At 40.3% G+C, this 23,857-nt stretch overlaps 1 protein-coding gene across 5 annotated transcripts in view; it reads left to right on the top strand.

Moving 5' to 3' along the window:
• LOC112144749 (plexin-A1) overlaps positions 1-23,857 on the top strand; it is a 267,901-nt gene that overhangs the window by 209,954 nt on the left and 34,090 nt on the right. For all 5 annotated transcript variants that reach the window (XM_024269482.2, XM_024269485.2, XM_024269483.2 and 2 more), the window contains exons 13-17: positions 7,173-7,324; positions 11,058-11,181; positions 11,290-11,426; positions 15,959-16,126; positions 22,937-23,030. In XM_024269482.2, the coding sequence (XP_024125250.1) occupies positions 7,173-7,324; positions 11,058-11,181; positions 11,290-11,426; positions 15,959-16,126; positions 22,937-23,030 (675 nt within the window). The remainder of the gene's footprint in view (positions 1-7,172; positions 7,325-11,057; positions 11,182-11,289; positions 11,427-15,958; positions 16,127-22,936; positions 23,031-23,857) is intronic.

Below are 23,857 nucleotides of genomic sequence, written 5' to 3'. Positions count from 1 at the left end.
GACAATTCTGTGATTATTCTGCCATTATTCCCCATTAATTTACCATTTATACCATTGTTATTCCACGATAAATCAGCGATTATTTTGCAATTATCCCACGATAATTCCGGAATTATTCTTCGATTATTCCTCCATAATTCCGTGAGTATTCCGCAATTATTCCAACAGATTCTCCTTCAGAATCTACTGGAATTACACTGATAGTGTTATCAATTAAAAAATTACAGTAAATCAAAGAACATAAACTCCAGAGCTCCGGTGTTAAAGGGTTAAACCCAAATGTTTCAGATGCTGGAATCATTGGGGCGCATAAATAACTCTGCCGGCTAATACTCCCTCCCCTCTTCCCTCTCGCTTCAGCCATCTTTTTTTTTAAACGAGCATGCAGAGTCAATTTGGTTGCATTTGGGTACGAGTTTTGGTGGGGGGTGTTAATCCTGCCCTCGGGGCGAGATGTTGGTGGCAGGCAGAAGAGGGGAGCTCCAAAAGCAGCAGCAGATGAAACCGTGGAGGTTTAAGAAAGCTGGAGAGGAGACAAAGGGAGAAGCTCTGCTGCACCTTTGACATTTCCAGGTGACATTTAATGCCAAAAGAACATCTCTTCCTTTTTATCTGATTCTTTTTTCAAAAGAGCATCACACAAGATGAATATTATTCTCTCTTGAATTTAGCCCTTGATTTCTTTTGGCCGCTTCGTTCATTTGTGCGCCGTTAGCGTCTGTGTGTCCATTAGCTTATGGATTAGCCTCTAATTTGATTAGATTGTGCGCTGAAAGGGAATGCTCTCACACACACACACACAGTACTATGAACACTGTTCACACAGCTGACCGGAGCATGAGTGCGGCCGGCGTTGAGTCTCTTTTCTGTGGTTTCCGAGTGTGCTGTTAGCGCTTTGATGGCGCTCTGCAGTGTACAGTTGGGTGTAGTTCCGCTAACTGCTCCGGCTCCGGAGTGCTGCTCTCCAAACACAGCAGTTAATGTTCTACTTGCACAACTTTTCCAGAATGAGGCTGTTAGGCGGCTGAAGTGTTTTCTTTACTGTTGTGTTTCTCTGCTCCCTTTTCCTCGCCGTTTGTAGGATTATGCGAGAGCGCACACACACAGCGGCTAAACACTCCTCTGATGAGACCTTATTGAGATGAGCGGAGACGGAATAGCCTGTACGAGTCACAACAACTGATGAAAAATGGGCAAACCTGTACGGTCCCACCATAGACAGTATATAGAGAGAACCGGACTGATCCTCCCCTCCCCCCTCGCGTTGGAAACAGGAAGTACCTGTTGGTCCCAGAAAGCCAAAATCCCATAGACTTCTATTGAGGAATAAACTGCTCTTACTCAGTCATCCTGTTTGTCAGAATAACCATACTTGCTCTTTTTAACGTGTTCTTGCTAAACTGAGTTTTTTTTTTCACAGCATATTTTCTTTATCACAAGATATTCAACTTATAAACCAGCCAATCAGACGCCTCAATAAGAGCATGTGGTGCATGCTGGCCCCACCTCAAACATTTGAAGCGTTTGACAGATTCTGGGACCAATCACTGCTTACCCAAGCAATCAGGTCATAATACATCACATATCACTTAATGAATCACAAGTAGATCACTTGAAAGGGAGTGGAAGGAAGCGAACTTATATAATCCCACCCCGACTCGACCATACCATTTTCTCTACATGAATTATCAACATCCAGTTCAGGACTTAATATCAAATATTAATAGATTCAGGCTATTAAGGATCATTCATATCATTGATGTAATCAAATTTCAAAGCATCCACAACAAATCATTTAATATTCTCATTTAAAAAAGGCACTTTGTGCAGATTCTATTCAAAGAATTATGATAATACAAAAAGTAATAAGTAATTCATCTTAATTTGCTAATAAGGCAGTTAATGCAAAATGAGGAAATTAGACAATCAGAGTGTAGTTTGTGTGGACGTCCTACGGGCATGTCATGTGCACGCCCCGCGGGTCAGTAAGGAGGTGGACTTACACCAGTTGACCAATTGCAATATTCCACCTCGTTTTAACCTGTAGGGGGCAGCACACAGACTGTATCTTCAAGAGTTAAACAAGTTGATTTGAATTAGTCAAAAATGTCATTTATAGAGGTCAACAGCCAAAAACAGTTGACCCCACTCAGACCTGGACATTCAAAAACCTCCAGCACCGTGTGACTGAGACATCACCTGTTTCCCTGTGCACTCTCACACGCCACCGCTGTGGCCGGCGTGTCGCTGCACGGCGCTCGGATGCTGCCCGACCCTCGTCATCCATCATCTCCCGCCTGAACTGTCCTGTGGGGCAGAGAGAGCGCTACAGCCAGCCCTCAGAAACCAATTAAAGGAGTGACGGCCATGCCAGTGCGGGGGTGGGAGTGGGGCTGCTTTCACCGTTCTCTCTGCTTTAGAACATACTTTTATCATTTATTTATTATCTATCGTGTTGAAGCGATCGGAAAAGGAAATAAATGACTCATTTGGGGAACAAAATGTGTTTTTCAGAAGAACGTCCGACACTGAATACTAAAGACCTTCATTCTGTCGTTTTAAAGCCTAAACGGATTCACTCCAGTTCTGTGACTCTTGAATCTGTCTTTGATTAACCCTTCCTATCCCCTCTGCGTGTTGCTCTCCCTCGTTCTGTCGACGCTGACAAAGATGCCTCTCTGTTTAAAGCTTTTTATCGACCAGGCCTCTTTGATTTGCTGATTGTGTTCTGGCGCTGAACAAAAAGCCTCATTGTTGGGACTCTGGGAGACAAAGAACGAGCCAGCGGTGGTGTAAACACTTGCAATTCTTTCTCACAGCGGAAAGCTTGCGATGAAATGTCAGCCGCTTACAGTTTTTTATGATCTTACCATCAAACAAAGCTCTCTGAGACGAGCCGCAGGAGCAAGTTTGACTCCTGACACACATTTGTTTTTCTGGAGTTTTTTACTGAATAACGTAGAATCATTTGGCTGCGTTTATTGATATCCTTTCATATGTAGTGGTAACACTTCAGAGCCCCCCTTTCATATCTCCCACCCCGTCCTCCAATAACCAGCAGATGCTATCTGTGCATCGCTGCTTAGCCAGACACAAAAGGCCTGACACAAAGCCCCTAACAAAGCAGGACAAGGCGGCCACAAAGACGAAGAAAGGCCAGCCGGCGTTATGACGGCCGCCCAAGAATGGAGCGGCTGTTGAGGCTTTTATCACAAAAAGGCCTTTTTTGTTTGTGTTGTTGTTGGTGTAACAACTTGTGTGTGCTTCTGTTCGATAAGCCGCTGCTCATGGAGAACGAGAGCTCCATTACCATATCTGAAGATGGAGACTGCTGCGAGTTCTTCTGTTCTTTTGAGCCACTCAGAGGGAGGGGGGGGGCTCTAAAAGAGTCTGTGGAGGAGGGAGCAGAGAAAACAAAAAAATGTCATTATAACTGTGGCATTTCAGTTGGTGACAGACTTTTTCAGTGGAGATCTGAAACACCTGAGGCTTTGGCTAATCTGCCACCTGTCCTGTATGAGGTGGACTGAGGAGCTCGACCGGATCTCTGGTATCTGAGCACAAACTATCCGAGGCTTTTCCTACACATGTTTGGGATGTTTGATCCAAAGCAATAACAAACTCTGAAGTTCAACTTCAGCCTGTGTTTTTGCATTGATGCTTCTGAACTATTGATAATAATTTCCGGAATCGTTTCAATTCAGATTTTTTTTATTTATTATTCTTTTGATTTTCTTAATTCTGTTTAATTTTGAGTTTACACATTTGTTTAGAAATACATTAATAATCTACTATATGTTTTGAATATATTACATTAGGGCTGTGAATCTTGACGCGTTAATGCGCACGCATAATAAAACATAATTCATTTGTTAATATGTATTAACAACCTCAGGAGTTCTGCTGTGCAGCTGTGAGATCAGCGTAATAAAACTCTGTCTAAAGACGGAGTTTTCTGTTTTTGAATGATTTTATGTCTAGTGTGTGACTATACCATAGAAAATAACAAAATTAAGATAGTGTCACATAGGAGAGGTTGTGCTGATTATAATGATGCCAAATAAGCAGCAGGTAGTCTATCAAACTGAAAATACAGAACATTAAAATGTAGACAAAAACTGAGTTTTAGACTTTAGGTTCCAAAGGGTTTAAAATTAACATTCTAAATGTACAGTTTTGCGTGTGATTTCATTTTATGATTATTTGCAGATAATAAGTGGCTGAAAAAATGAAAAAAAGTAGATGTTTTTTCTAAGCTCGTTGCTACATCTTTTTTATTTTATTTTTTAATCTAAATCAATTTGGACACTTAAATAGCACAAATGAAAGTTTCCATATGGTGGAACTGAAAAACGCAGATAAAAGGTGGATTCTAGAACAGAGGTCTGTAATCTTTAACATTTGAAGAGCCAATCGGGTCAGTTTAGCATTGATCACAACCCTCTACGAAGCCACGACGATGTACAAGAAGTGCGTAGTGAACCAAACCCAAATCGCTCGATGGATTGCTGGAGCATTATGGGTAAACTGATGATTTTAGAATTTATTTTAAGATTCTTTTATCTGTTTTAAAATCTTTGAACAACTGTGCACCGCCGTACCTCTCTGAGCTTCTCTGTCCCTACACCCCGACCCGGAGCCTCAGGTCAGCTGATCAGCTTCTCCTGGAGGTACCGAGGTCTAAGAGGAAGCTCAGGGGGAACGAGCGTTTTCAGTCTGTGCACCGAAGCTGTGGAACGCTTTACCACTGAGCATTCGGCAGCCGTCCTCACTGTCCATTTGTAAAACACTTCTTAAAACCCATTTTTACCGCCAGGTATTTGACGCTGTACGAGACTCTGTTCTGATGGTGTGTTTTACTGTTCATTATCTTTGTTTTATCTGCTGTTTTTATGCTTTATGTCACCTATTTATACTTTTATTTTTAAAGTCAAGTTTTTAACTGGAAACGTTTTTTAATTGTTTTTTTTTTTTTCACTGTTATTTGAACTTTTAATGCACAGCGCCTTGTTTGGTCATTTGAAGGCGCTATATAAATTGAGGAGGAAGAGAGAGAAAAGAAAGAACTGTTCAGTAAAGTTTGACTCATCTGACTGATTTGTTTTGCTAAATGTGGTGTATAATCTGAAAAATGTTTTATTTTTTGAATTAAAAGCATGTTCTTCACCTAGAGAACCACAAAGGAGGGGTCACTCGTGGCTCCAGAGCTGCAGGTTCCAAACCCTTGATCTAGAGCAAGATTTGACCACAAAGACTAAAGTTTTCTTTTAAAAACTTCCCTGAACGCAGACTTCTGAGATCTAAAAACAAGTTGTCACATGACTGTACAAGCTGTCTTTAGAAGACTGGAACAGCGCTCTCTCTGTTTCAGATCAGATCCAAACACACAAAGAGATGCTTTTCTCCAAGCGCGTATGACAGTCACGTTATAGAAACAAGCATGAAATGTCGTTGAGTAAATGTGAAAGGAACACATTAGTAAATGCTCGATTGAAGACAAAAGTTCTTTCATAAAGATGAGCTTGTATAAAATGTTTTCTATGGATGAGTCCTCGTTTAATGAGCAGCAGCTGAATAAGATGCTGAAAGCAAATGAAGACTAGAGACGTCTGGCTGCTGTGTTCTGTTATAAACCTAAACTATAGACTCAGGTGAACTGTGGATGATCTCCAGGAGGTTTTCCTCAAACATCCTGCCGTGTTTGTGTTGGAATGTGTTTACTTTGCCCTCGTGTGACCTTCTGAAGGGATGCTGAGCGCTCCAGGTTTCATCATTTCCCTGTAACTCTGGAAGTGGAATGAGTAACCTCATAAATGTATCGTTTAATCCAGGACTTCATCTAGTAAACCATCACCTTGAATGGGAAAAAAAACACTTTTTTCTTATTTAATTAGAAATGCAGTTACAAAGAACGTGTTTCTGCTCTTGATCTCAAATTGGAAACCATAGAAAATCTGTTAACGAGATCAACGTGAAACAAAGTTCTTTTGTTTAATTTTCAGGGCCTTTCATGGTCAGGCTACTCAAAATGCTAGTGAGCTTTAAGAAGTTTACAAACCTGCTTATTCCTTAAGCCACACATGTCAAAGTCAAGGCCCGGGGGCCGGATGCGGCCCTCCAGATCGTTTTATTTTATTGTCATTAATGACCCGATGTTATCTTGTGCTTATTTGTAACTTGTATAATTTTGACAAAATACAATTTTATGGAGAGTAAAATATTGAAAGTTATTTAAGGTTTAAGTTGATTTATTCTGTAATAATATTCATTATTCATAATATTGTTAAAAAATTATGGTTTTAAAGTTTGAAAATTGGCATTCTGTTTAGCATTGTGGACTATTTTGGCATTTACGAAGATCTTTTAGGCTATTGTGGAGTTTAGCTAATATTACAGCTACATGCTAGCTGTTTTGGCTAATTTAAGCTTTTTTGTTGTTTTAGGCTGTTTTCAGCTAATATTTCAGCTACATGAAGACCTAAATGTCTCTTTGCAGACTCCTGTTCTAGGATCTTCAATGTGAATCATTTTGTGAAATTTTCCATAAAAATGTGTTTATTTTTTTAACTTAGCATTCATTCTTTTACTTTAACTTTTTCATATTATAAATAATTTAAAAATATTGCTGCTTTCTTTAAGCGTTCACAGCTGCTGGACTGGTTACAAAATCCCACTAAGATTTGGTTTCTTGTTGCATAGAAATGTCTCTTCATTCCATTTTTAAATTTTGCTTTAAGATGAACTAATGACTAAAAATATAACTCCCTGATGTTCATTTGATCCTTCCTTTGTGGGAAGTCTCCCAAACACCCCATGTCATGAGCCTCTGACCCCCCACTGTGCTGCAGCAATGACCCCCGATACTCCGGCATGTTCTAATCCAATTAGCTCAGCCCTAATTATGGTTGTGGTGACTGATGGTCATTGTCTGCATGTGGGACAGCAGAGGAGGATGATGAGCTGTGCTGCTAGCCTTGGTTAGCCATTAGCAGCTTTTGTGCTGGAATTGTACAGATAAATGTCTACAGGGTGAAATGAGAATAGGGTGGGGGCACTAAGGCTGGGTCCAGGTTAAGTGTGAGTTTATGGCTTTGAGGTCAGATTTGATGTTCCTGCGTTTGTCTCTAGTTGTCATGCAGAAAACATCAACTTTTTTTGTTTTCATCTTCCAGCTGACTCCAGAAACAGGACCCAGGCAGGGGGGAACCATGCTGACCATCCTGGGGGAGAACCTGGGCCTGCAGTTCAAAGACATCCAGAACGGCGTCCGCATCGGGAAGGTGGTCTGCATCCCTCAGGAGGACCAGTACATCAGCGCTGAGCAGTACGTCCGTCTTCCCGCCTCCCTCAAAGCCTCTCTGCAGCTGTCCTTCCCCAATACTGATGTGACACTGAGTGTTCAGCACAGCTCTCTAGATCTCTCTAGCTCTCTAGACCTGTTTCATGAAGTCTGCAAAGGTTAAACGCCGTTTTCCCAATCCCTCACAAACAGCCTGAAGCTGCAGGAGGAGCTGTACCCCCCCTTGAACATTTCACGTGAAGCTAACAGCATCAGAGGGCGGGGTCAGCGTGTGCTGAGGAGCCCCACACTCACTGGAATGGCCTTGTCCCGTTCTTTTGCCCACTTTTAATTGGATTGAATCAGATTTGAGGCTTCCTCTAAAAATAGCGGCACAGATTAGTGGTTGTCATGTGAACGCTCCGTCTGATTAAGTTGTGTTTGTGACTTTCTGGGAAATCTGAATCACAGTGGAGGCTGTGGGTGTTGGTCAACTCTCATGGGAAAAGTCCTGTGAAGAATCGGCAGAAAGTTCGACGTGGAGCTCTCCTGACCTGCAGGTTCAGTCTCTGATGAAGCAGAGATAAAAGCTCATTCAATTAAAGAAAAAAACCCTCTAACTCTTTTTTCAATGCTTAAAAAAGTCTTAATGCGTCCATGTCATCGACATGATCCATGTCCGTTTACTTCATGAGCTATGAGCTGTTTATTGTTGTTTGTGGTGATGCAGAAAACGAGTTACAGCTGGAGTTTTTCGATAAATTTATCCGCCTGTTCTGAGCTTTGAAGTCTGCCTTCACAATGATGATTGTGAACAAAAGCAATTTCTCTGTAACTCACTTTAAATAATCTCAAAAACATCAAGTACTCATTATTGTTAAAACAAACTCCACAGAAATCCGTAATATCATTACTCCGGTTGAATCTGAATTCTTCCCTTCAGCATCTCCTTCCTCTCCACTGGTAGGAGCCTTTGGAGCTTTAGTGAGTCCTAAAACGTTGAAGGAGAAAGGAGGATGACCTCATTGAGTAGTAGCAGAGTTGAAATTTGAAGGCAATATTTTTCCATGTCCCATCATCTGCTGGGCTAAATGTAGAGGAAGGGAAAGAATTCAGATTCAGGGTCTGTCTCTGAGAGAGAACCAGTGTGTTCCAGTACCGGAAGTTTAGACATGTCTTTAGTAAAAAAAAAGAACAAAAATCTAGAAAAAAAACAGAGAAGATCTCAGTGAAAAATGAGGAAAAAAAATAAAACTAAACTTAACTAAAAACAACAACAACGAAAAAAATAAGAATAAAGGAATATTATATCAAAAACAAAATAAAAAAAAATTAAATTAAAATTTATTTAAAAGTTAAAAAATATTGAGAACAAAACATTTTTTTGGAAAAAACATAAAAGATGTATCATAAACAAAACAAAAACAATAAAAAAAACTGAAAAAATACATTAAAACAAAAACAAGATGACAAAAAAAAAATTATATGAAAAAAACCTAAAAGAAAATATATGAGACAAAAGTGAAATTAAAGTAAACAATTAAACATTTATTGAAAAAAAAAAGAAAAAAAAACTATTTAAAGAAAGAAAAATGTATTGAAAACAGAAAACAAAAAAACTATTTAAAAAGAAAAAGAAAAATATATAAAAAACAAAAAAACTTTTCAAAAACGATGAAAAATTGTTTGAAAAAGTTGGAAAAATCTCAAAAATCCACCAGAAAATGTATCAAAAATCATTTAAAAATCAGCCTTTGCGCCACAACGTTGACCACGCCCACAATGTGAGCAAACAGCTGGTCACCCACAGACTTTGCTGCTCTTTGCTCATTGTTGTCATCAGAGTTCACTCACAAATAAACAAAAAAAAACAGTACTTACTGGTCAATATTTAATACTTGGCTAGCGTTTTTCTCTGTGTATTTTACGGATAAAGTTAAAAAAAAAAAACAGACTGGTGATATCAGTCTAGACCTAGATTGTCTTTTTCTATATTTCCCACCATGCAGACGTCAGCGATAGGCAAACATTCTGTGGACGCGTTTTGTTTTTATCTTTCCATTTGCAAGAAAAGACCTCCAAACAATGTGACTGCATCTTGTTAAAGTTTAAAAAAAGTGGCTCTTGGATATAAAGCATCAATTTGGTGACATTTGACCCTTCCTGCTTCCTTGTTGCCATGGTTTCTGCAGGAGGAGGGCGTGGCAGCTGCTTAGGCTGACATGTTAATTAAAAGTGATGCTGGCCGTATGCTACCATTAGCTGACTGGTTGCGCTCATCATTCCCGTGACCCCGAGAGCTGCAGCCCCTAAAGCCGACGTGACTGATGGCACAGGTCAAAGGTCGGCTGAGTGAGGGGACGGAAGTGCCCCGCCCCTCTGTCCGTCATATTTCTGCCTCTACGCTGCATTTCTTCACGTCATTCGCCTCGGTTATTAAATATTTAAAGAATGGATTTCACTTTAGGTAAAGTAAATGATTGCCCGTAGCTAAAAAAGCCGAATATTTATGAGTGTGTCAGGATTTCCTGTGGCACAGTTTGACATATGTTTAATTTTTACTGCCTCACATTCTACCTCAGTTATTTGAATGAGTTGCAGCATAATTTATAATGCTGTCAACTTTGCAAATGTACTTTGGGTCTTTATAACGGCATCATGGCAGCTCACCGTAGCCACCTGTCATGTGTGCGGTAACGCTGCCAGGGCCGCCTTTCTAACTGAAGGCTGTCCAGCATCGAACCCAACCCCCCCACAGCGGGACACCTGGGAATAAATGAAAGGTGGAGTTAAAACAATGGAAGCGCAGCTCCTCTGTGTTGCAGCGCCGCGGTTGCCATGGCCACCTGCAGGGAGGATGGAAGCAGGAAGAGTTAATAACTTATCTCGGGGAGGAGATGTGGAGGATATGAGCTCGTTCAATTAATCAGCCTCTCGCACTTTAGCACTTTTCCTCACTTTCTTTCCTCTTTCTGTTCTGCCTCCCTCTGTCCTCTCTGCTCCCTCGCCCTTTTCCTCCGTCTCATTCGTTTTCTCTGGCTAATTAACAGTCAAGTGTGTCTCCAGCGGGTGAAACATGAAGTAAACGTGTGTGTGCGTCCCCCCCCACCACTCCTGCCTTCGCTCAATAATTGCTCCAGTGGATTTCCATTTGTCCAGCCAGAACCCAAAGTGGTTCTGCACATTGACTGTATCTGAGAACTGGACTGAGCCAGTGTGACGTCATCCATTGAAAACGCTTCACTTCCTGCTCCAACCTAATAAAGTCAATTCAGTCGCCATTTTTTCATGATATGGACGCCGCCATGTTGACTTCTTGGAGCCAGCAGAGACTCCCTGTTTGGAGCGTCAGGGGGAGGGGTCACTGAGTCCAGGTTTCATCTACAGTCATAGGTTCTGCAGGACCCACTAAACCAGGGCGAAGTGTGAACGCTCACAAGATCTTTCTCTAAAGTTCCTTTCCTCTGGTTTATGTTTTTTTTTATGTATGAAAGTTTTTGGAGCCGTTAGCACCACATGTGTGCTCTTTGACAATTAAAATGTGTAAAACACAAGTCTGCAATCAGATACTAACATCTGTCAGAACCAGTATTATTCAAATAAGGAGGAATTACAAACCTGTTTGCTGAAAGTGAGAGGAGCTGTTTTAGCATCCAGAACCAAAATCGATTCCGAGTTGAACTGTTGAACTTAAATGGAACATTTCAGCTTCCAACACTCAGAGGAGATGGATCCATCAAACTCCTCCCTGAACCTTTTCTCTTTCCCTGTTTTCCAGGATCGTCTGTCGGCTGAACGACGCCACAGGTTACCGCGTGCAGGAGGCTCACGTGGAGGTGTGTGTCAGGGACTGCCTCCATGCCGACTACAAAACGGTGTCAACCAAGGCCTTCACCTTCGTGGTAAGTCTTAATAACTGGAGATACAGGGATAACGAACATGTTTTTAATACTCATAGTAGTTTCTGACAGTCGTTCTTGACATCCCGTCCTCTGCCTGTTCTCCAACAGTCTCCATATTTTACCCGTGTCCACCCCAACGCCGGGCCTCTGTCCGGAGGAACTCGCATCACCATTGAAGGCAGCCACCTGAATGCGGGCAGCAACGTCACCGTGAAAATCGGACTTCACCTGTGTCGCTTCGAGAAGTAAGTGAGCCCAAACCCCCTGTTTTTGTGTTAGGTCAGTTTCAAAGCTCTGCTTTTCATCACATACCAGAATGTTTGATCTTTTCTTGGACTCATTACATCTTCACCAAAATACAAACTATAGTTTCTGTTTTCAAACTAGCAACTCCAACTGTGTGCAACTAGAAATATCCCAGTGCTTCTAAAAGTCATGCTCCTTTTTCTGAGTTGCCATAATACAGAGCTATTGTGGGATTGTGTTAAAGTCGGTTTAAAGTGATCATTCTGAGAAAACAGACTTTCATTTGTGTTTTTTGGTTATCTACCGTACAGATTAGAATAAGACCTACAATTGTGAGAAACTTGTATGATTCTTTTTTTTGGGTGATTTCCCCCTCTTGAGCTCTTGTGAAAGCTCAAAAGGGGGAAATAAAAGGTTTCCTTTACTAAATCGAGGCGTTCCATACTTTTATATAAATGTTAACACAATGATGATGTTTACATTAACCCACATGGAGTTCCAGACCAGTTGAAACCAGTTTGGGGGTGCTTCAAAGAACTAATTAGTACTTTTCCACAAAAAAAAAAAGCTATAAATTATCTTGCTGGCCGGAGACTGGGGCACTGACACCGGCCCCTAAAAACTTAGATTTGGCGAAGATGACCATATAAGGTATTAAGGTCTTTCTTTAGTCCTGCCAGACTTCTTTTATTGTTGTTGTTTTGGTTGATTTCCCCCTTTTGAGCTTTCACTATAGCTCAAAAGGGGGAAGAAGAAGAAGAAGTGCTGACATTGACCACTAAAAACTTAGATTTGGTGAAGACAACCATGTAAGACAGTAAGGCCTTTGGGGAGTTTCTTTTGTCCTGCCAGACGTTAGCCTGAAGCCCCACACCTCTTCGTATATATCTGTTGGGTCTATTCTACCGAGCGTCGTCTGTTATGGTGACGATCCAGAGTACTAACTTTGATCCAACTTTTCATTAGAAGGACTGAATTTGAAATGAGCTTTTTGGTCACTGTCTTCCTCGTCAACTAACATGCGGAGGTCAGCAGGGGCTTCCTCACATAGTGTTCCTTTCATTTATCATGGAAATATGTTCCATTGATAATTCACGATCAATCCTTGAAGTAGGATTCTAGATGTTTTAAGCTCCTCATTGCACACTTTATACACTTTTCTCAAACAAACAAGAACATTTTCACACTTTTCTCTCTTATTTAAACTCTCTAAGTCTAAACCTTCATGTAAGAATAAGTCTAATATTATAGAATGAAAACAAAGATTTGATTGTGAATGAAGATTTATGTAAATGTGGCAAACCTATCTGTACGGGAGATACGGCATTGAACCGATTGATTGACAAGATCGACAGCCAATCAGTAAGCAAGACAGAGCACTGTAAATGACACTGTAAAAATCAACAAAACAGCGAGACTGAGCTCTGTGATGTCATTTCCTTCCAACCTCTCATGAAGATCCGATCTTTTGTGGCTGCAGAGTCAGGATTATTATACAGTCACAGCCTTGTTAAAGAAATCACCTGCTCTCTGTCCCTGATTTACAGCCGCTCTGAAAAATGCAGTCACTAAGTACTGTAATTCAGCCGCTCTAATGTCGTTTCTCCCAGAGAAAGCTGATATCATGGCTCAGTTATGCTGCGAGGAGCTAAAGTGCATGGCCCACAGTTTGTCAGAGACAAGGCTATAATTTAAGAAAAGATTGATATGCTGAAGTCATTCTGGTAAAGAACGCCTTTCTGCTTTCAACCCATTTCTAAAAGGAAAGAAAAAGTGAAGCCCCGCCCCTTTTCTTTCTTTTTACTTGGTTTTAGAATGTATTATAAAAAGAATATCCTGTCAGATATGAATCTGATTTCTTCAGCCAAGAACTCCATTGTTCCATTGTGTCCATTTTTGGCAAACTTACAGCAAACTGTTCTCTGAACTAAATCCATTTATGTACGGAGGCTGGCAGATGCCAGTCTATGAAAAACTGGATTTTCTTTTACTAAAACAGGCAAATATTTACCAAAAGAAATGTGGTTAGTGACTTTTAGAATCTAAAACCGTCCCTTATTATAGTTGTTTCCTTTAGAGGCATTAATGATCATATATCCTCGATTATCTTACTGGCTTTTTTCCAGCGACAGGTCATACTAATGAGGTGGGACCCATCAACTTTTTTAATATCAGATCAAAAGAAAAAGTAGAATCCAATTTAAAGCACATCCCCAGAAAGGTGCATATAATAGTTTTGGCCTTTCATTCACTGAGCAGCAATAACCTTTATGGCCAAAGTAATGAACTGCTGGAGTCCATCTCTTTAATGTGTCTTTGTATTCAGGGGGGCCTCCGCTTTAATCAAAGCCTATTTACCTCCAGTCACTCATCCTCTTATCTCCCCGTGCAACCCCTTTTTTTTCATTCCTCTGGATCCTCTCTTCTCTTCCTTTGTGCGGCTCCAACCTTGTCAAAAAATACGTACGTGGCTCCACAGGCACTCCCCACCTCAGCCGCCGAGTGAAACGGTTTCCATGGAAACGCATTCCAATGGAATGTTGATTTGGTTCTTTGAATTTCTTCTTCTCATCCCTACTGTGGTCCCCTCTCAGGCTGCGGACGCTGCAGCTCTGCTTTGGGGCTGTCGCTCAGCCTCGCCATCAATCACCACCAGGTGCCCGGACGGAGACGCACAAACGGCCTTTCACTTCTCATTTGCTCCGTCTTCCGTCTGCGGGTTACGTAGCCGTTGATGTGAGCGGACTTGTGCAGCGGCAGTCTCTCGGTGTTTGTTTGATCACTGCCGCCGTGTGTCCAAGCAAAGCTGGACGACACAGAAATGTCCTCCACCTTCTTTATTAGTATGAACACATTTTCATCCATAGAGAGATCCACTTCTCCTCCCGAGACGTGGAGGCAGCAGACCTTCTGGAGTGCAGCTCAGAGTTTCTGACAGTTTGGCTGCAGGTCATAGCTGCCGCAGACGCCGTTGCATCACACAGAAGGACGAGCAGCCACTTCTGATCTTTGCCAGAGAAGAGAAACAATGAGGGAACGAGAGGCTTTGAACTGCAGCAGTCGGAGCTGATGAAACCACAGCCGGCTGGGCTGAAAGCTGCCTGTGGATGGCCAGCAGTCAGTGTGTTAGATGAAGACCTGAACACCGAAAACATTCTCATCCCCAAGTCGTCACATACTGACGTTCGGTTAAGGAACACTACGCGTCACTTCTTGATGTTTTGGGTGTCCCCAAAGGGTCTGCAACCCTCGGGTCGCAGTACCGGACGCACGGACTGGTCCTCAGGACGCGGCCGGTACCAGTATCCTTACCTAGTACAGCTACTCTAACCCTGCACCGGACACTGTACCAGATGTGGTACTGGACTCGACCCAATACCAGACACGGTACCCAACCAAACAAGATGCAAACCAATACCAGGTTAGGGTACCAGTGTGCTCGGTGTCTCGGTCCTGGACCAGTTCCGGACCAACAATTTGATAGGAACTGCCAGCATGTCAAGAAACGACAAGATAAGGGCACCCAAAACGTCAAGTCTTGACGCAGAGGGCTCTTTAAAGGGTAACCAGACAGGGAAGTTAGAGGCTCACTCCATTCACCCAAAAGGGGGCGGGGCTAGTGGGGGTGGGCTGAGCGGTGGAGGTGTGGCTTGGATCTGTGATTGACAGTTAGGTTAGCTTTATGTAACGTACGCTGAGTCTTCAATTTGGAGAGTGGAGCCAAAGTGATGCAAGTTTCCTCCCAGAGGTTGAGGATTTTTTCTCCTCCCACTTCTCCCGAGGCCGGCGCTCATGGTCCAGAACTTTATTGTTTCAAGCCGCTGGGTCAGGACGCTGCTTTTGTGATGCCTGACTGGAGGGCTGCCGGTGCAGCTGAAGGTTTGCAGGTCCTGAGGAGACCAGTGTCTGAGAGTGGTAAAATGCCCGTAGCATCTTGGCTTATAAAGGATAATGTAATAAACTAACAATCCAGAGTGAAATGTTCATTAAATCCATCTCCAGGACAGAGTTTGCTGGATATAATACCAACTCCACTGGTCTACTGGAAAGTCGTGTAAGCCAGTAGATTTTTGACAACTGAAGGCAAAACACCTACAAGTCATGCTAAAGCTAACAATTGACCATAACAGAATCAAAGATGGGCGGGGCTTTTATACTGGAGCTGCGGCGCATGATGACTAGAAACTTCTGGGACTTACACCAGTTGACCAATCACAAAAATCAACTGTAATGTCTTATTTCAACCTGTAGGGGGCAGCACACAGACAGTTTAAGACTATTATTTTCAGGAATTAAACAAGTTAATTTTAATTTGTCAAAACTTGGGCAACAACCAACAGACTGCACTTTTAAAGCCCCATTTATAGAGGTCACCAGCAGAAAAAAGAGCTGATTTACTGTTTGGTGACCCTTTAACCAAACGTCAATATGTGATGAGTTGGGAGTGAAAATGCGTTTGAACACCAGGGGGAAGCGGCACCTTCCAGAGCTTTCTGGTCTCTTCACCTGATCTTTTCCTTCTGTCTCCCAGGCGGAACAGCAGGGAGATCATCTGCGTGACTCCAGCTGGACTTACCACAGGCCACACGCCAGTCATGGTGGACATCAACTCTGCCGAGCTCAGGAACCCAGAGGTCAAGTTCAACTACACAAGCGACCCCACCATCCTCAAAATCGACCCTGACTGGAGCATCGCCAGGTACGATCGCCTCTCCTTAGTCTCACTCCAACTATATTTTGTAAAAGTTGTCTTTGAATTATGATTATGCAGATTTTAGCCCAAATCCAAAAATCGTGTCATTTGTTTAAAAGACATATTTTCTCCAGAGCAGCAGGAGCTCATTGGACATTTGATTCCTGCTTGTGGAAGAGACTGTTGGTGCAGAAGTTCCCAGCATCCCGTTGTTTACACTCTCTCCTGCTAGCTTGTAGCACCTCTCAAGCCCAAGCTAACATTAGCTTGGGGCTAATGGTAGCAAAAAAAAAGAGCAAACAATATTGGAGATATGTAGCTAAAGCTATTTGGAAAATGCTAAATTTGCTAAAAGACTGGAAAGAACTATGAAAGAGCGCTAAAGTTAACCTAAATTTATGAAACAATTGTTGTAGAATTGCATAATAATCCCTAATACGTGCTAATTTTGCAAAAAACATTTAGAAGTGTTGCCTACATTTGAGCTTAACTCCATATTAGTTCAAAAACATTAGTAGATGCCAAATTAGAAAAGCTAGCTTTTTGCTTAAATACTAGCTAAACTCCAACAAAGCCTAAAATTCCTCAGTAAAATAAATCAATCAAAAACATTAGCATTTCGCTAAACTCTAAATTATCCTATAAAAACCTCAGTAGTTAAAAAATTTGCCAAACACATTAGTGTGTTGCTAACATATATGCCAAACTCTAACTTAGCATAAAAACACCTCAGTAGATGCCAAATTAGCCAAGAAAGCTAGCTCGTTGCATAAATACTAGCTAATCTCAGAAATAGCCTAAAATTCCTCAGTAAACTAAATTAGTCGAAAACATTAGCATGTTCGTAAAATAGTAGCTAAACTCTATTACTAAACTATTAAAGTTGAAAACACAGCCCACAAATATATTTAAAGATTTTTTCCTAATCTACTTAAAATCTTTAAATTTAAATTCATTTCCTTTGGGGCATATTTTACTCAATATTTCAAAAACTATAAAGTTTATAAATACCAAAAATACAAGCAGTAATGAACGTTTTGATACCAAGATTACTGAAATCTCTGAAAGTGTGATTGAGTTTTTACGTACTGATAAACGAACAGAAAGGAGCAGCAGAATCACTATAGTGTGAATGTTTAATAAGCATTCATACTATGAAGAAATACTCAGAAATAGTATCATGAGCTTAATTATCTTCATACATGTCCTCCATCATTCAAAAAATACCACAAGAGCATGTTAAAAACACCAAAAACAATATATATATAATTTAAAATATGGTTGGAGTTGCTTTTTTATCCACATTTTAAAGAAGAAGTTTAAAAATCAGAGTTTCCTGGTCCCTTTTTGTTGACTCTTCCCTGCTGGCTTCACAATAGAATGACTAAATCTCTTTATAATCCATCAGAATATCTCATGATTATTTCATTCTGTCTGATTTACACTGCTACACTGTTTGATCTGCTATTCTGCTTGATGTGCTGTACATCTGCCGAGCAGATACAAATGCATCAATACATTATTGATCCTCGGAGGTGTTTATTCCACCCGTTAATGCCTTTTTATGAAGCAGCTTAGCTTAAGTATGAGCTCAATGATTTATTATTCTGACAGCACATATTCCCCGTCTGCCTCTTGGAGAAAAGTGAAGTTCTCCTCCTTTTATTTGAGTTTAATCTTTCTTTCAAAGATGCGCTTTTTCATTCTGTTTATCTTTACGTTTCCAAAGTAAATCTTTGCGGTGAAGGAGGCTCCCGGAGCGCCGATGAGCTGCGACGGTAAATATTGCCGCTGAAAGTTGACTACATAGCCACGGGAAGATTCCTTATGCAAACCCAAGCTACGTCGTGAAGGAGGAGAAGAAAAAAAAACAAAGCTGGGAGCTTCCAAATGCTAATAGGCTCTCTAGCATGACCTAGAAAACCCTGCAGTCCTCCGCTCTGAAAACACGCCGACGTGCACACACGGACGCGTGCGCACGCCCTCCACTCGCTCATTTACTTAAAATAAGGGATTGTTTTTAAAATTTCATTGCCGCCTTTTATTTCAACTCAAAATAAGTTCAAACGTTTGAGCGTCGGAACTTTTGAAATGATTTCTGCTTTAGCTTCAAACCCTCCTACATGTCTGTTTTTATGTGTGTAGAAACCACAGATCTGCGTTTGAAATGTCATGTTTTTTTCCGGATTGGCTCGCTGAGATTTTTCCACTTGACACATTGTTCTGGCGGTGTAACAGTCCTCCTCTGCATCCAGGCGGGGGGTGGAGGTGAAAATAGGAGCCGCGTTTAAAACTCTGCAGGGAGACGAGGGCTTTCATCCAGAAAAATAGGTGTGAAGGGACGAGGACGCTCGTTTGGAGCAGAATGAATGAAAGGCTCTGGGTTCCAGCCTTCAGGGGGAGTAACCTCAGAGCTCAGATAATGTTGGATGTTTTGCCCGCCCGGTGAAGGAGGTGCGCGGTGCTGCCGACCCATCAGACCCGTGAAGGTCGCGTCGCAGAGCGGCCAGTTTGGCTCATTCAGAACAAAAATATGGACGCGTTTTCTTTTGTTTGGAGGAAATTCCCATTTTGGCGTGGTTAAAATTCCAGACATTTTCCGGACATTTTTAATGTGGGAAAACAAGGATTTACAGCTTTAGCTGAAAGTGAATACACTGTAAAAAAGAGAAGTTCTGTAATTTGTTGTGTTTAAAAATATTTACATATCAAATTAAATTTTTAAGTAACTCAAAATTTTAATTGGATGAAAACTAATCATTTTAATGTAAAAAATTACAAAACTTTTGGTAATTGATTGAATGTTTCACTTTTTACAGTGCAGTGTTTTTGTTTTGTTACAACATTTTTGCTGTAGTAGATTCTACTTTTCCACTAAAAAGATGGAGGTGAAACCTACGTATGTTTTTTTAAAAAAAAAACATTTTATTTTTGTTTGCTCATCCTAATTCTTTGCCCAACATTAACTGTGTTTTATCGAAATGTTAAAAATATTGAAAAAAAACACAATTTTCTATTACACTGTTTCCAAATAAATCCTAATTATGCAAATAAACACAAACCAACTTACCAGATTCACAGATGATACTTTGATTTACAGCAGACACATTCACATTTCTGTTACTAGCATTCATCATCATCTATCAAAGGAGACGTTGGCGTAATGGAGCGACAATGTGGGAGGGGCTACGGATGAAAAGATTTTGGGAAATCCTGGTTGATGATTTTACAGAGGAACAGTGGATCCAACAATTTTCACATGAAACGCTCAACTTTTGATGCTGTGAGACCTCATGTGGCGCCCGCTAAGCGTGGGATCCAATTGTTGGTTATGTGACTCAGTTAATTTGAAAGAAGTCTTTCTATTGCATTTTTGTAAAATATATCATCAGCCTCAAAAGCCAACTCCTCCAAAAGACAAACATTTTAAATTTAGAGTTTTTTTTTAATTTGTCGAGTTTCCTTAAATTTAATTCCACAAATCCAATTTGCGCTATTTTATACTCAATGGAAGCACAGCTTTTAATAAAACAGTAAAGACAGTAAAAGAACTTTGTTTCATGAAAATGTGTATTATTTTGTGTCTTGTTCAAGTTGTTCAATAGGAAAAAAATCTCGGTTTAAGAAAACACGTCATTATTGTCGTTCTTTTTTTCATAAAACCAGAATTCTTGGTAAGAGCATTTTTCTGACCCAATTGGCAATTCTTTCATGTTTTTAAACAAATGTTTCAAGTTTAAAGAACTTTTGTCTGATTTCCAGGCAGCCTATTTCAGCAGTGTAGTGATGGTTGTCCTTTTGTCCAACATCCAATTCCTCAGAATGCCAACATTTAGCCCTGCTGACCACTAATATTTACTGGATTTTAATTTTAAGTTTTGTTTGTTGAAAGTGTACTGACAGCTGGATTATGAATCCACTTAAAACGTTTTTTTAAGGTTCCTGGACATCGCTGACTTTTTCTGAAATGACATCACTAAAACTAGAACTAAAAGGCCTTTGAGGTTAAAATAAAACCTGTTGATGTCGGGTCTCGGATAAAAAAACTGAAAGAAAAACATTAATGCAACAGATATTCACTAAATAAACCACGACAAAAATTCTTCGTTCGTGACCCACTCCAATGAAAATTGTGTTTTTAACATGTTTTAGTGGCATTTTTCTGATGATGGAGAACAAATAATAAGAAACCTAGGCTTATAATTGCCTTCCTGAGATTTCTTTACTTAAACTGTTGTGAATCAGGAAAAGATGAAAAATGTAGTTTGACAAAAAAAATAAAAAAATAAAAAAATCATATTTGTGACGTAAAAACTACACTTGGCAGGCCTACATGGTCCCTACTCCTCGTGATGGGCCTATATCAGAGGTGTCAAGCTCAATCACACAAGGGACCGAAATCCAAAACACACCTGAGGTCGCGGGTGAACAGCATAAACATTTATTGAACACATTATAACTACATTTTAAAAACTTTAAAGCCATAACATTTTATCAAAATTAAAAACTAGATATATAGCATTACCTGTGATAATACTAGTGTGAATGCTGTAAGTTGAATTTGGCCGCTGAAGATGATAGTGCTGATAGATGAAGATGCTGAAATTGATAGCAAAATATGCTGAAGCTGATAGCTGAAGGGTGTTGAGGGGAGCGAGATTGCTTCACGCTAACGGTCCCACCAACAACTCAGACATGAATTTCTGCTCTGCAGAAACAGTTTTTTATTTTGGCAAAAACTGTTGTCATCATAACTAAAAGATCACTGGGAACGCTTTAAAAATGGATCCAAAGAGGAATCGGAGCTTAAATCATTCTGTAAATGTGTTTAAACGTCACAATTCCAGTGAGAAAGTCTGAACTTGCCTCTGTAATATCCCCCTAGTGACTGCTTAAAGTATTGCACCTCCTTTGGGTAAACTTCCAAAGCCATCTTCATCTGTAAAGAAAAGTGTGCTGATCCAGTGAGCTGAGTTGCTGTTCTTTCCAAAAGTTTAAGGCTAACTTGTGTAGCTGCTGTCAGAAGGACTCACGTCGGATAAAGTTCAACCTTTTGGTCCAGCAGAGGCTGTCGAGTCCCAGCTGTCAGCGTCAGATAAACCAGAATAGGTCGCAGGTGTAAAGGTCACATTATGTCTGATCGCTGACAACAGTTATGTGTGTGTCTGATGGGAGCAACAGAAACAGAAAAAGCGCGCTCTGGTTTGTGGAGGGGCTGGAATCAGAAATCCTGCAGCGTTTTCTGCTCCCGTCTCTTTAAACACGCTTTTAATATTCATGCCAGGATCGTAGCATAACTGCTGTTACCGGAAAACGCTTTCCTCGAATAAGCAAGTGAGAGGCGCAGAGAGCATTAACAGTGAATTGGAAACTGAAGGGTCCTCTCACCTCTGACAGATTTATTAGATTTCATCTGTGCTGATGGGCCTCCTGAGCAGGCTGCACTAAGGAAGGCAGCAGGAAGTGATTACCTGAAACTCAAACGGTGAGGTCTCTCCTTCTGAGCCCAGGTTTATGAAGCTTGCTAATCACAAAAGTGATTCTCCTGCTCCTTTCCATATGTTTTTTGGTTCAGATTGTTCAAGACATTACGGCTTGTATTTTTGGTGTTCATAAACTGTATAGTTTTTTAAAAATGTTGCGCAAGTAGATTAGCAACAAGCCTTTGAATATTTTCATGGGCTATGTTTGCATCTTTTATTGTAATTTTTAAAGAAAGTTGGAGTTTGCCTAATATATAGTAACATGCTAACGTTTTTGGCTAATTTAGTTTACTGAGGAATTTTTGACTATTTTAGAGTGTAGGTAATATTAAAGCTAGCTCATGTAAGCAATGAGCTAGCTTTTTTGGCTAATTTGTTATCTACTGAGGTTATTTATGCTAATTTGGAGTTTGGCTAATATTTTAGCAACATGTTAGCATTTTTGGCTAATTTGCTATCTACTGGGGTTTTTATAGGCTAATTTAGAGTTTAGCTTCTATTTTAGCAACAGGCTAGCATTTTTGACTAATTTAGTTTACTGAGGATTTTTAGACTGTTTTGGAGTTTAGCTGGTATTTAAGCAACAAGGTAGCTTTTTTGGCTTATTTGTAATCTACTAGGCTAATTTAGAGTTTAGCTCACATTTAAGCAACATGCTGACATATTTGTCTAATTTGTTTGCAATCTACTGAGGTTTTTTAAGGCTAATTTAGAGTTTATCTTCTATTTTAGCAACAGGCTATCATTTTTGACTGACTTAAATTACTAAGGAATTTTAAACTATTTTGTAGCTTAGCTAATATTTTATCAAAATGCTAACGTTTTTGGCTAATTTTATATCTACTAAGGCTTTTATTAACTAATTTAGAGTTTAGCTTCTATTTAGACAACAGGCTAATGTTTTTAACTAATTTAGATTACGAAGGAGTTTAGTCAGTATTCAACAAGCTAACTTTTTTTCGGATAACTTGGAATCTGCTAAGGTTTTTTTATGCTAATTTGGAGTTTAGCTTATATTTTAGCAACACACTAAATATTTTTGTAAAATTGTCATGTATTAGGGATTTTTAAGCAATTTTACGAGACATTTTTCAGAAATGTATGTCAACTTCAGCGCTCTTTAATATTTTTTTAACACAATTTCCAGCAAATTTAACATTTTGTAAATAGCTTTTGCATTTTCAGGAAATCCCTTCAGCAATTAAAGTAAATTGCATCACCATTTTCAGCAAACAGCTTTAGCATTTTCAGCGACTACTTTCAGCAAAAAGCATTCACACTAGCATTATCGCAGGTAATGCAACTTTTCTATTTTTTCTTTTGTTTTTTTCAGTGGAGGGACACTGCTGACCATCACTGGAACCAACCTGGCCACCATCAAAGAGCCGAAAATGCGAGCCAAGTATGGAGCAGCAGAGTCTGCAAATGTGAGTTTTTGTTCGCCTGCATTTTAGTCGATAAAACCTGGAAAGCAGGGACAAAAGCCTCCTGCGTCGGCATGGTTTGTGTCACTGCGGGATTTCTCCTGTTTTCTATTAATAAATAAGAATCCAGATGAACACACACCTGGGCGGCGGAAACCCACACCTGACCTGTCGGTTAACCTGCCACAGGCCCATTTTCTGTTTGTTTTTGATGTTGAATTTCCTTTTTAGTAGTTTAACCTTTGAAATGTCAACTGGCAATAAAGCGCCAATCCCTCGCTCTTCGCCCGGCACCACGGGGCTCGGCTAACCTTTCTCCCCTCTTCCAAGCTGAAAGTAAAGATATTCCACTTCTTTGTCCCGCCAGGTTGAATGCAGAGATGTGTATCTACCCTTCTATAGAAAAACACCTTTTCTGTGGGGCAAAAAGTATTCAGTCAGCCACCAATTGTGGAAGTTCTCCCTCTTAAAAAGATGAGAGGCCTGTGATTTAATCAAAGGTATACTTGAACTATGAGAGACAAAGTGAGAAAAAAAACCTAGAAAATCACACGTCTGATTTTTGAAGAATGTATTTTTAAATTATGGTGGAAATAGTATTTGGTCAATAACAAAATCTCAATATTTTGTTATAAACCTTTTTTTTGGCAATGAAAGCAGTCAAACATTTTCTGTAAATCTTCACAAGGTTTTCACAAACTGTTGCTGGTATTTTGGTCCATTCCTCCATGCAGATCACCTCTAGAGCAGTGATGTTTTGGTCCATTCCTCTATGCAGATCTCCTCTAGAGCAGTGATGTTTTGGTCCATTCCTCCATCAGATATCCTCT

Source organism: Oryzias melastigma, linkage group LG5, assembly GCF_002922805.2.
Source record: "Oryzias melastigma strain HK-1 linkage group LG5, ASM292280v2, whole genome shotgun sequence".
NCBI classification, from domain to species: Eukaryota; Metazoa; Chordata; class Actinopteri; order Beloniformes; family Adrianichthyidae; genus Oryzias; species Oryzias melastigma.
This window is presented reverse-complemented; position numbering and strand designations above follow the sequence as displayed.